This window comes from Crocuta crocuta, unplaced genomic scaffold (genome assembly GCF_008692635.1).
Source record: "Crocuta crocuta isolate KB4526 unplaced genomic scaffold, BGI_CrCroc_1.0 scaffold54, whole genome shotgun sequence".
NCBI classification, from domain to species: domain Eukaryota; kingdom Metazoa; phylum Chordata; class Mammalia; order Carnivora; family Hyaenidae; genus Crocuta; species Crocuta crocuta.
The window spans coordinates 4993798-5007579 of record NW_027530356.1 but is presented as its reverse complement, the minus strand read 5'-3'; the positions used below and the strand labels follow the sequence as shown (position 1 = coordinate 5007579).

Here is a 13782-nt window from a genome sequence, read left to right as displayed (position 1 = left end):
ATGTGCTCCCTCAAATCAGCATTTTTGTATTTGTATTGGATAAATACCTAGTAGTGCTACTGCTGGGTCATAGGGTAGTTCTATTTTTAATTTTTTGAGGAATCTCCACGATGTTTTCTAGAGTGGCTGCACCAGTTTGCATTCCCACCAATAGTGCAAGAAGCTGCTTCTTTTTCCATATCCTTGCCAACATCTGTTGTTTCCTGAGTTGTTGATTTTAGCCACTCTGACAGGGTGAGGGGTATCTCATTGTGGTTTTGATTTGTGTGTCCCTGATGATGTGATGTTGATCATCTTTTCATGTGTCTTTTAGTCACCTGCAGGTCTTCTTTGGAGAGGTGTTCATGTCTTTCTGCCTATTTCTTCACTGGATTCTTTGTTTTTTGGGTGTTGAGTTTGCTAAGTTCTTTATAGATTTTGGATACTCACCCTTTATCAGATATGTCCTTTGCAAATATCTTCCCCCATTCTGTAGGCTTTTTTGTTTGTTTAGTTGTTTCCTTTGCTGTGCACATCACCTTTGATGAGGTCCCAGTAGTCATTTTTGCTTTTGTTTTCCATTGCCGCTGGACATATGTCTAGCAAAAAGTTGCTATGGCCAAGGTCAAAGACGGGCTGCCTGCTTTCTCCGCTAGGATTTTGATGGTTTCCTGTCTTAGATCTATTTTATCTTTCAGTTTATTTTTGTGTATGGTGTAAGAAAGTGGTCTAGATTCATTCTTCTGCAAGTCTATGCTACTCCTGAAACCATTACCACACTCTATGTAATAAAGTGTCAGAAGCCTATAGTCCACAAACCTAAAATCTTTCCTATCTGGCCCTTTACATAAAAAAGATTGCTGATCTTGGCCTCTAGAACAAAACCTCAGCTCCTTAGTCCAGTAATGCCTAACCTAGCCTCAACCTCATTTCCTTCCTTTCCAACCCCTCAGCCCCTCTTCAATCCCAGACATAATCTATGCTGTTTTAGTACCTCATCCCTGCTGCTTTCCTGCCTGGAGCATTTGCCTTCCTTTTCTGCCTGATGGGCTCCTAGCTAACCTGCAAACTCTGTTCAGTACTCCATCTTTCTGGAAGCATGGTGCTGCTCCACTCATCCCATCTGTATTCAAATATAGCTGACCATTGAAAATGTGAGGTTAGGGGTATTCTCCCCCAACACAGTTGAAAATCCATATATAACTTAATTTCCTAAAACTTAACTACTAATAGCCCACTGTTGACTGAAAGCCTTACTGATAACATAAATGGCCATTTATCTCATATTTAGTACACGGTATGCTTTTTATACTTTGTATACTATGTATCTTTATAAGATAGCTAGAGAAAAGCTTTTTGAGCAAATCATAAGGAAAATACATTTACAGTATTGTACTGTATTAATACTATAAATTTACATTGTCTGTTTGCAAGATAAATTATATCAGTACCTATATCATCTTATAGGATACAAAACACTGTAGATGTTATACAGACATCCAAAATGAAAAGATGTCAAAAAGAAATTCATGTTTATTTTATATTCATGCATTGATAATGAAACAGCAATATGATTGCTTTATGGTAGCCTACCCTATACACTAATGAATGAATCATTATAAACTTTATGGCATATACAGTATTAGTCCTACTCATGATACAATGTTGAAAACAGTGTATTTTTTTAAAAACTACCACTTACTTGTAATAACAGGTTGATAATGCAGTTTCTCCAATAAGAGCAAGGCATGCTGTATGGCAAGGACAGTATGCCTATGTAAGGAGACGCTGTCTACGTCCACACACATCTTGCACATGGTCTATGTAATGAAGACTGAGGCAGCAACATCTCATACAGTTGTTACTGTGTAGTTATTGGCTTTTCACAGAAACACACATGAACAAAACATAAGTTTATTAACTTTACAGCATGATAATTACTGTTTACTCTGTGGAAGTGGATCATCATTAGGTCATCATCTTCACACGGAATAAAGGATGAAGAGAAGGCATTGGTCTTGCTGTGGAGGAAGTAGACGGGGAGGCAGGAGGGGCAAGTACAATCAGGGTAGCTTTACAGTAATACATTGTAATTTTCTGACTTGATTTTTATTTTTATAAAAATGTTTTCATATAGTACCAACCTTTCTTCCATCCCCTGCTTTAGTTTCAGTATCCCTATCATAGAAAGGTCCATGTCATAAAGGAAGTCAAAAGCAGTCTTGAATTAACAGGAACCCTTCTGCAACATTGTCTAATGTCAATTTGTTTCCTGGCAGTGCTTTTTCTGTGTCTTCTTCCTCACTTTTGCACACTGATTTGGAAACATTAATCACTATCAATCAAGTCCTATTTTGTTAATTCCTCTATGTGGTATCTTTTAGCTCTTGAATTTGTCTAAGATCTATATCTTGAAACCCTTCATCAACACTTCCTCAGTCTGCTCTCCCAGCCCTTTTTTTTTTCCTCCTGTATCAACAGTCTCTTTAATGATTTCCTTGATTGGCTCTGTGCTAAATCCTTTGAAGTCATACACATCATCTGGACACGTTTTTCTCCAGCAGGAGTTTACTGTTTCAGATATGATGGCTTCCATGGCTTTTCCTGTAACAATGGCATCTTCATTGGTGTAATCCTTCTAGATTTTTATGATATCCTCTCAGAGTTCTCTTCCATTGAATTAATAATCCTTTCCATGGAGATTTGTGTATAATGAGCCTTAGGGCCTGTGACTCCCTGAATTAGAGGATGAATTAGAGATGTATTTAGGGGGGTGCCTGGGTGGCTTAGTCGGTTAAGCGTCCGACTTTCGCTTAGGTCATGATCTTGAGGTTCGTGGGTTCGAGCCCAACGTTGGGCTCTGTGCTGTCAGCTCAGAGCCTGGAGCCTGTTTCAGTCTGTGACTCCCTCTCTGACCCTCCCCTGTTCATGCTGTCTCTCTCTCTCTCTCTCTCCTAGAAATAAATAAAACATTAAAAAAATGTATTTAGGGCAAGTAAACCACTTTGATGCCTTTGGTATTGAACTCATAGGGTTGTGGGTGGCTAGGGGCATTGTCCAACATCAAAATAACTTTTACAAAGCAGTTCTATACTGGCAAGGTACTTCATGACTTCAGAAACGCAGAATCAATGGGAACAAAAAAGTATTCTCATCATCCAGACCTTCTTATTGTACAATCAAAATGTTTATCATTTCCCTTCAAGACTCGAGAATTAATAGCTTTACAGATAAGGGCAGTCCAGATCAAGAACCCAACCACATTTGCATAAAACAGTAAAGTTAGCCTATCCCTTCCTGCCTTAAATCCTCTTCCTTGCTAATAAATGTCCTTCGTGGCATTTCCCCCCCAGAATAGGGCACTTTTCTCTACATTAAAAACCTGTTCAGACAGATATCTAGTCTCCTCAATGATTTTTGTGATGTTGTCTGGAAACTCTTCTACTCCCTCTTGGATGATAGAAACTGTTGCTCCTGCTATCTTGATCTATTTTAAGCCAAATCTCTTTCTAAAACTATCAAACCATCCTTTGCTGGCATTAGGTCTTGAGATCGAGATCCTTCTCCTTCAAGTTTCATACAATGACTGCTTTTTTGTGAATCATAAATGGTCCACAGATAAGCCTTTCTGATAGCAATCCTACACCCACATAAAAGCTGCATTTTCCACACAAGATAAAAAGGCATTTTGCAAAAACTGCAAGGTTCTCATGCCTTCTGGTGTAGCTACAGTGACAGCTTCAGGAGTTTCCTTTTTTTTTTCCCCCCCCACAAAGGTCCTTTTGCTGGATCCACAGTTGCAAACCTCAAAGCAAAGCACTTAACTTTTTCGTGTAATGTCATCACTTTTCTCTGCTTCTTGGGAGTGCTCCCAACACCACTAGTGGCACCTTCTGTGGGTCCATTGCTATTATTCAGGGTTCATGGTATTACACTGGACATGATGAAAAATAGATGAGAACCATGAGAATCATTTTTTACTGCACTATGCAATTTACTGGAGAGATGAAATGCACCCAAGATGATTAGTGTCACAGCATTCTTACAAAGATCCTTACAACACTTGAGCTCACCTCAATAGCAATAGAAAGTGGCTAATTTATGCATTTATGATTTAATACTTTACCTTTATGTTTGTTTACATTTCTCATAACTGAATGATGCCATATATGGTCTTTAAGTGTGTGCATAATTTCTGATACATTTTAACTCTTTATAATATTTGTGCGTATTTTGTGCATTCATGACATAAAAAACCATTTTCAACATTTCTAGGCTATGTGCTTTACCTGTGAGGTTTTTCAAATGGTCACAATCTCCAAAAATTTTTCTATTTATTTAAAAAATTCATGTGTAAGTGTATCCTCGCAGTTCAAATCTGTGTTGTTCAAGGGCCAACTGTGATCATTTCACTACTTTGTCCAAGATTCCATTCATGAATGGAAAACATTTTATTTATTAGTATTAAATGTCTATTACCTTTCTATCTGATTTATTTAGTCCTAGCCCCTAGAATGTGCCTAGAACATAGGAGGTACTCATTTTTTGTTAAACTACACTTCAATTAATTAGCCATTTTAATTGTGAATACAAACAAGTCCACCACCCACTTATGATCTTAATATATCCTCAAATTGTATATGTATATATACACACACATATATAATTAGCCAAACCCAGTAGGGCTAACATCTTTCAGTCCTGTCTAAATTAAGTGTTCTCCTTTTGACTGAGATGCCTTAATGATAATCCTATACGAGTTATGAATTAGTCATGTCAGCTTCTGCTTTGACTTTATTCCAAGAGATTTGACAGTTTCTCATGTCTTCAGTTGCTTTATTTGGCATGTGATAGACCATCCTTTTGCACACATCTCAGTAATCCATTGTAACACAGCTTTATCTATTTGTGATTATCTTCCCTTCTTAAGTTCCACAAAGCTTTTTGTGTTGCTTCTTTATAAAATAAGGACTTTGTGGCTATTTCTTTGATAAACATTTGTTTTACAAAAGTCAAATTTATGTCCAGCTTCTGTTTTCGGGCCTTCCTACCTACATAATAATGTCTTGTTTTAGTGCCAAAGCATAGTGTAATTTTTTAAGTTGGGGTTCTCTTTTTTCTTTCTTTTTTTAATTTTAGAGAGAGGGTGAGCAAGCACCAGCAGGAGAGAGGGGAGAAGGGAGAGAGACAGAAAATCTTAAACAGTACAGAGCCCAACACGGGGCTGGGTCCCATGAGCCTCGTATCATGACCTGAGCTGAAATCAAGAGTTGGATGCTCAGCCAACTGAGCCTCCCAGGTGACCCAAAAGCATAGTGTAATCTTAATACAAACATTTTAAGTGATAAACTTAATATATGTATTACCAACTATGCTTGTAACTCAGTTAAAGAGGAAACAATATATGTAGCTAAGACACTGTTCAGTGTGGTAGTGGTACCAATATCAAGATTGCCAGTAGGTCAGTTACTACTGTAAAACACCTTCAATTTTAAGACTCATCTCAATTTACAAGTTAAAATGTGGAAGAAATATGACCTTAGAATTAGGCCGGCCTGCCTGCCTTTATCCTTCCCTCCAATCTTTCCTGAGCATCCACTGGCTGGGGCTGAGGACATACAGATAAACAAGTATGGAGCTTACAGTCTTCTGGGAAGGCAGACAACTAGACAAGCTCATTCTGATAGTGGGTGATTGAGGAGTAGGATAGAAGTGGAAGGTACAACAGCATAAAGCAGGAAGCCCACCCAAAAGTGGTTTTTGTGGCTGGGTCCCAAAGGATGTAAGTAGTTAGACATGGATGAATGAGGACATGTCAGACAGCAGGCGATGGGAAGTAGAAGGAACAGAATATGTCAGAGCCTAATAAGGCATGACACGTTTGAGGAATGGAAAAATCTCTCTGTGTGACTGAAACTTAGTGCGATTGAGGGAACGACGTGACAGGTAAGATCTACACCTGAAGTAAAATACCTGCTATCCAGGGCCTGCTAACTCTGGTCCAGGTGGTAGTGATAGTTAGGCATTCTGTGATCTGGTTTAATTATACCAGAAGTCAGCTGTGTTTTTTGCTATAGTGAGGTTTGAACCCACTATCAGTAGGTAAAGAGTCATAGCTGGTTGGTAAGTGGGTGACTGAGAAGAGCCTCTTATGAGCACTCAAAGGTTTTCAGGCTTGCCAGCTACTTCCTCTGCATAGGTTTAGATTGTAAAATTTACTGAGTTGCTGAGCCAAATGTATGTAGCATCACCTGTCATATTGAAGTACAAACTGGAGGGTTTGGAGTCCATTCACGCTGTCACAAATGGCACAGTCTTATCCTTCTTTTGGTAGCTAATATTCCATTATATATACATACCACATCTTCTTTATTCATTCTTCTATTGATAGACACTCAGGTTACTTTCATATCCTGGCTATTGTAATGCAGCCATAAGCATAGGGGTGTATGTAGTTTTTTGAATTGGTATTTTTTTATTATTTGGGTAGATACCCAGTAGTGGAATTGTTGGGTCATATGGCAATTCTATTTTTAATTTTTTGAGGAAAATCCATACTGCTTTCCACAGTGGCTGTACCAGTTTTCATTCCCATCGACAGTATGAGGGTTCCTTTTCTCCACATCCTTGTTGGCAAGTGTCATTTGTTCATCTTTCTCAAGATTGCTTTGGCTACTTGGAGTCTTGGTGGTGCCCTACATATTATAGTAGTAGAAGTTCTAGTTTTGTGAAAAATGTGGGTATTTTGATAGGGATTATATTGAATCTGTAGATTGCTTTGGTTAATACGTTTTAATATTAATTGTTCCAATCTATGACCATGGAATATCTTTATATTTCTTGATGTTGCCTTCAGTTTCTTTCATCAGTGTTTCATAGTTTTCAGAGTACAGGTCATTCATCTGCTTGGTTAAGTTTATTCCTAGGTATTGTATTATTTGCAGAGCAATTATAAGTGAGATTAATTTGTCTTTCTGCTACTTCATTATTAGTCTATAGAAATTGAATTGATTTCTGTATGTTTGTATTCTGTGACTTCACTGAATTGATCCGTTTTCATAGTTTCTTGGTGTACTCTTTAAGATATCTTACATGGACTTTCATGTCATCTGCAGACAGTGAAAGCTTTTGTTCTTCCACATCATTCTGGATGCCTTTTATTACTTTATCTTCTCTGACTGCTGCAAGTAGGACTTCCAGAGTACTGTGTTGAAGAAAAGCAGCGAAGAGTAGACATCCTTGTCTCGTTCCTGATCTTAAGAGAAAAACTCGCACTTTTTCACCATTGAGGATGATGTTAGCTGTGGGTTTGTCATATTTGGCCTTTATTCTGTTGAGGTAGGTTTCCTCTACACCCACTTTGTTGATAATTTTTATCAAGAACAGAGAATTTTGTCAAATGTTTTCTATTTAACTATTGAGATATGATTTTAATCTTTGTTTTGCTGATGTAGTTTATCACATTGGTTGATTTATGAATATTGAATCAGCCTTGTGTCCCCAGTATAAATACCACTTGATCATGGTGAATGGTCCTTTTAATGTATTGGTTTTTTTTTTGTTTGTTTTGTTGCTTTTTATTAAATTTTGTTTCAATTCAAGTTAGTTACTTTATAGTGTAATAATAGTTTCAGGAGTAGAATTTAGTGGTTCATCATTTACATATAACACCCAGGGCTCATCCCAACAAGTACCCTTTTTAATGCTCATCACACATTTAGCACATCCCGCCATTCAAATCCCCTCCAGCAACCCTCAGTTTGTTTTCTGTGTTTAAGAGTCTCTTATGCTTTGTCTCCCTCTGTGTTATCTTACTTTACTTTTCCTTCCCTTCCTCTATGTTCATCTGTTTTGTTTCTTAAATTCCACATATGAGTGAAATCACATGATATTTGCCTTTCTCTGACTGACTTAACTTGCTCAGCCTAATACATTCTAGTTCCATCCACGTTGTTGCAAATGGCAAGATTTCATTGTTTTTGATGGCCAAGTAATATTCCATCTCTCTCTCTCACACACACACACATACATAAACCACATCTTCTTTACCTCATCAGTCAGTGACATTTGGGCTCTTTCCATAATTTGACTATTGCTGATAGTGCTGCTATAAACATTGGGGTGCACGTACCCCCTCAAATCAGCATTTCTGTATCCTATGGATAAATACCTAGTAGTGCAATTGTTGGGTCATAGGATCGTCCTATTTTTAATTAATTCTTTGAGGAACCTCCGTACTGTTTTCCAGAGTGGCTGCACCAGTTTGCACTCCCACCAACAGTGTAAGAGGGGTCCTCTTTCTCCACATCCTCACCAACATCTGTTGTTGCCTGAGTTGTTAATGTTAGCCATTCTGACAGGTGTGAGGTGGTATCTCATTGTGGTTTTGATTTAATATATTGTTAAATGCAGTTTGCTAATATTTTGTTGAATATTTTTACATGTATATTCAATCAAAGATGTTGGCTGTAGCTTTCTTGTTGTGTGGTGTCTGGTTTTGGTATCAGGGTAATGCTCACCTCATAGAATTGTTTGGAAGCTTTCCTTCCTCTTCTGTATTTTATAGTAGTTTGAGAAGAATAGGTATTAACTCTTCTTCAACTGTTTAGTAAAACATTAGATAAAACAGGTTATCTTTTAAAGGACAGTGAAGTTCTATGACTCTCAAAACATTAGAATGAGGAAATAGAACTGAACTTCTGTTAGTACAAAGTGAGAAACATAGGCATGTTATTTGTTTCCCTAGGTAAGAACATTATTCTTTTAGGTAGTATCTTCTGATTACCGAATATATATCAGGCACTCTCTAGGCATGGGAAATAAAACAATCAACAAGACAGAAAAAATCCATATGACTATGGATATAATATTGTGGAAGGGTTTATAGACCATATCTTTTTAGAACTCAATCAATCAACCCAAAGACAAAAAAGTAGGAGATTTGCCATTAAACACTAAAATTTCCAAATTGTTCTTTCCTATTTTACCAAAAGCTATTTCTTTCTTTATAGCGTTCAAATGTTAATTCGTAAAGAGGCCACAGCTGGCAATAACTCAACTGTCATTTTTCCTAGATATAATAAAATGCAAAAAAGACAGAAGTCCCTCCAGTCCTCAGCAATGTCCACTTTGCATGAACCCCAGGACCTCTAGAGGCAAGCTCTTGGCTATGGTCCCAGCTGCAGCTTTCTCGTGTGCCAAGCCAACCATCGACCCATCTCTGAAATTAAAGAACCTGAGTATTCTAGAAGACAGCAATCCTGTGTCCATCTCTCCCCAAGATTTCATGGCACCCATTGGCTCCATCACTTTGAATATGACAGACCAGTTTGGAAATGAAGCTAACATGGTCTGCAGTATCCAAAAGCCCTCAAAAACATCATCTGTGGTATTCACGGAAGAAAATGACTCTATCATGCTAAATACATCATTTTCAACGTTTCTGGTGTGTAACCTAGGTTACAATCACATTCAGCCAGTATGGCAGGTTCTGGCTTTGTACAGTGATTCTCCTCTGATTCTAGAAAGGAGCCACTTGCTCACTGAAACACCACAACGCTGCTACAAATATAAACAGGTGACTCCTAAACCTGAAGACATCTATACTGACGTAGAGGCTGCTCTCAAAGCAGATCCCCCTTGGTTAATGCAAGACCACATTTCCTTGCAGCTAAATAGAACTGCCACCACACTCAGTACATTGCACATCCAGTACTCCAGTGATGTTCAAGTCACTTTACCAAGGGCAGAAATAAGGCCAGTGAAACACAAATGGACCATGATTCCAAGAGATAACAATACTAAGCTGGAACGCACCGTTTTGGTTGGTGGGACCATTGACCTCGACTGCCCAGGCCAAGGGGACCCCACGCCACATCTGGAGTGGCTTTTGGCTGATGGGAGTAAAGTGAGAGCCCCTTATGTTAGTGAGGATGGGCGAATCCTCATAGACAAAAGTGGAAAACTAGAACTCCAGATGGCTGATAGCTTTGATACAGGCATATACCACTGCATAAGCACCAATTATGATGATGCAGATATTCTCACATATAGAATTATGGTGGTAGAGCCCCACATAGAGACCTATCATAAAAATGGGGCTCATTATACAGTTTTCATTGGCGAAACCCTTGACCTTCCATGCCATTCTTCTGGTATTCCAGATGCCTCTGTTAGCTGGGTTCTTCCCGGAAACACTGTGCTTTATCAGTCCTCAGGAGACAAGCAAATTCTTAACAATGGCACACTAAGAATATTACAGGTCACCCAAAAAAACCAGGGTCATTATTGTTGTGTAGCAGCTAACCCATCAGGGGCTGACTTTCTGATTAACCAAGTTTCAGTCAAAACAAAAGAGCAAAGGCCAGTGGAGCATAATGTAGAAACAGATGAATCTGGACTTGATGAGCCCATTCCCATTGCTCATCCTAAGGACCCACCAGCTGTGCAACTCCCTACGTCTCCCCCAATGGGAGCTGAGACTGGAAACGAAGTCTTGAACCCAGGTAAAAAACACAACTATCGTGAGTTCATACACCGGCGGCGAGGAGATTCACCAAATCGACATTTTAAAGAGTACAGGAAGCCCTTCTCTCCCCCTTCTCGGAGAATTGACCCACGACACTGGGCAGCGCTTTTGGAGAAAGCTAAAAAGACTACTATGCCAGAGAAGCAAGAAAATGTGACGGCAAGGCCACCTCCAGTGGTCACCCAGTTCCTGAAAGTACCTGGTGAGGAGGTAGACTCTTCAGGCATGCTCCCTCCAGATGAAGAATTTATGGCCCTGGTAACTAAGGCTCCTAGTGTTCTGGCGAGGACAGTGACTGCTGATTCCAGAAAAATACGTGATAGTCCTGTGACAAATCTAACTGCTGGTGCTGAAGTCTCTCCAGTTGTGGGTCCACACATACTACCACCTGAAACTACAGCCATATCTAAGAATATAAGCCCAACTGTATCAAGCAAAATGCAAAGCACAACCAACAAAAGTTTATCCACTCTGTTTCCTCTACCACCTGAAGCAACACAATTTCAGGAAGATGACAACATTGGGAAGAAAAAAGAGCATTTACAAAGTGCACTCCTCAAAGCAGCGGGGGCTATGACCAAAGATGTCAATATCAAAATGCTGAGTAGTGCTAACAGCAAAGCTGATATATTCTTAGAGTCAGTAAGTGGCACGAATAGTCATCAGACATCTGAAACAGGATTCAGTGAACCTAGGAGCACTCACTTCTATCCACAAAATACTCAAAAGCTGAGCACCTCAAAGCTACCTTCGGGCACATACACTGCTACTCATTCTAAGTTACAGATTCCAAGAAATATTACAACTAACATCCCACTAACATCCAGGCGCTTTGGAAGACGGAGGAAAATTTGGCGCAGGGGTCGAATTATCAGCCCATATAGAATGCCAGTTCTTCGACAGCATAGATACGGCTTTGTGAGACCAACACTCAGAGGTGCTTCTGAAGAAAGCACCACTGCATTTTCAGCCACAGAGCCTGATGTGGTGTCCCCATCCTGTTCTCCCAGAGAAAGGCTCACCACTACTGCAGCAGCACTGTCCTTTCCAAGTTCTTTCCCCATCATGCTCACCAAAGCTGAAATTGCCAAAGTCACAGCAGAAGAATCTGCAACTCTAACCCACAATCCATCATCAACATCTGAAAACAAACCAAATGCAGATATTGAGGAAACAACACCCACAATAAAATATTTCAGTGCTAAAAGTATCCAGGTGACTCCAAGTGGGCCAGTTATGACTCATGCCCCCAAATCCTTAGCTTTGGAAAAAACTCATATAACAAATAATGGTTACCCAAGTGTGTCTAATAACATTGAAATTAAAAGAGATTCAATGATTATTTCACCACTCCCAGTTCCCACCACCAAGCCATCTATGTCTACTACTACAGCCATTACAAGATTTTTAAGAAGGAAAATTCCCTGGCATCAGATCTTTGTAAATAACCATGTCCAAGAAGAGAGGTTAAAGAATCAGCATCATTTTAGTTCACCAAAAAGCACAGTCACAGTGCTTCCTAAAACGTCTCCTGCTTTACCCACAGATAACATTTTTCCTTTCCATTTCACAAAACTGTCAGCAAATGTGATACAAATTCCATCTATAACATCAGCTACAACTCACCAAAATGCCACTGAAACACACACTCTTTTAAGTCTTCCAACAATGAAGAAGCTTCCCTCCTTTCCATCAGTTTACTCTACACCTCCTAATATCTCAAGCAAAGAATCAAGTACCAATTTTATGTCAATGCAGAAAGCCAAGCTGACAGTTTCTCCAATTGACCCTGCATCAGTCATTATCAGTAAAACACAAATAGCCAGACCCAGGACACAAAAAGTACAAAGAGAAAAGGAGCCTCAGAACAACAGGAAGGACCCACACTACTCTCCCAGTCAGAGCTCTGGTCTCACCGCATCCACTACTATGATACCTCCTGATCTAAGTGCAGCTGAAACTTCAAACAAGTCTGGTGTCTTTGCTTTCATTCATTCTCCATTGGAAAACACAAAAGAAATTTCAAGCACAATTGGTCTTCATCCAAGAATGTTTACTCTGACAGATGTAATTGAAGAACTATCCCAAGAAAGTACGCAGACTTTGAAGAGCAAAATTGTTTCTGAAATCTTTTTGTCCAGCAAACCATACCAAATCACAACTAGAAACACAAACATTAGACACTCAACCATGCCACAATTCCTGAGTAGCAGTGTCACTCCAATACCAAGTCCCACTTCCCATTCCTTGAGTGATCAAAGTACGGTCACAGAAAACATGGCAGCTCCCATTTTTAGGATGATGACAAATACAATGGTCAAGCCACGTGAACGCTCTAGGCACAATGCTAATCCGCTGCAGTTAGCAACAGAGGTTGTAACATCTCCCAAAGATCACCTAAATGCCAAGGTCACAATTGGATCCACCCACTTTATCTACTCCAATCTATTTCACCCTACTTCCAAGCCAGCACTAGTAACAGTTAAACCACAAAATTCCAAACTGACTTCCTTTCCCTGGTCAGAAAACCATTTCTGGCACAAGTCAGACCCAAAAATTGCTGAAAAAGGCAAAAAGCTCATAGTGGATATTATGCCCACTCCAGGCTGGCCAGAGGACATCACTCCTGCTTCAAACTGGGATATTCAGAAGACTGCAAAGAAAAATGGCTTTGATAAGACACCAGTTAAAAAACTAACAACTTCTGAATTCCTTTCCTATGATTCTTTGTCTAGGAATATATTTGAAAGGCCCAGAATAGTTGGAGGAAAAGCAGCAAGTTTTACTGTTCCAGCTAACTCCGATGCCTTTCTCCCTTGTGATGCTGTTGGACATCCCCTACCCACCATCCACTGGACCAGAGTGTCATCAGGTATTTGAAACTGTGTACTCTTTACATTTAGTCTTCTTTAGTCATAAAACAAGGAAGAGATTGTGTCCTATTTCAGGGTTACACATACAAAGAACACCAGTTTCAAATCTCTCCAAGATACAGAAATGATTACTCTCATTTGACATTTGCTGCATAAAGGTTTTGCTCATTAGAGGGTTTTAAAACATGTTAATTAAGAACATTGTTTTAAGTGTTTTGAAAGCATATACAAAGAAATATGATTTGAAAGGGAGCCTTCTCTTTTTCATTGTGTTGCACTAGATGACTTTTAAATTAAAATTATGGAAATTAAAAAAAAAACTAGGAACTGTCAATCTTAACAGTAAGTGACCTAATTTTAATTTTTAGTATATTTGTTCTCAGTAGCCTAACAGCCCCTCCC

The 13782-nt window shown here is 39.2% G+C and overlaps 1 protein-coding gene across 1 annotated transcript in view; it reads left to right on the top strand.

Annotated features, from left to right (window-relative positions):
• The window catches only part of IGSF10 (immunoglobulin superfamily member 10), a 57561-nt gene that overhangs the window by 37575 nt on the left and 6204 nt on the right, over positions 1 to 13782 (top strand). Inside the window, exon 4 of the mRNA XM_077765861.1 lies at positions 9054 to 13379. Within this exon, the coding sequence (XP_077621987.1) occupies positions 9054 to 13379 (4326 nt within the window). The remainder of the gene's footprint in view (positions 1 to 9053; positions 13380 to 13782) is intronic.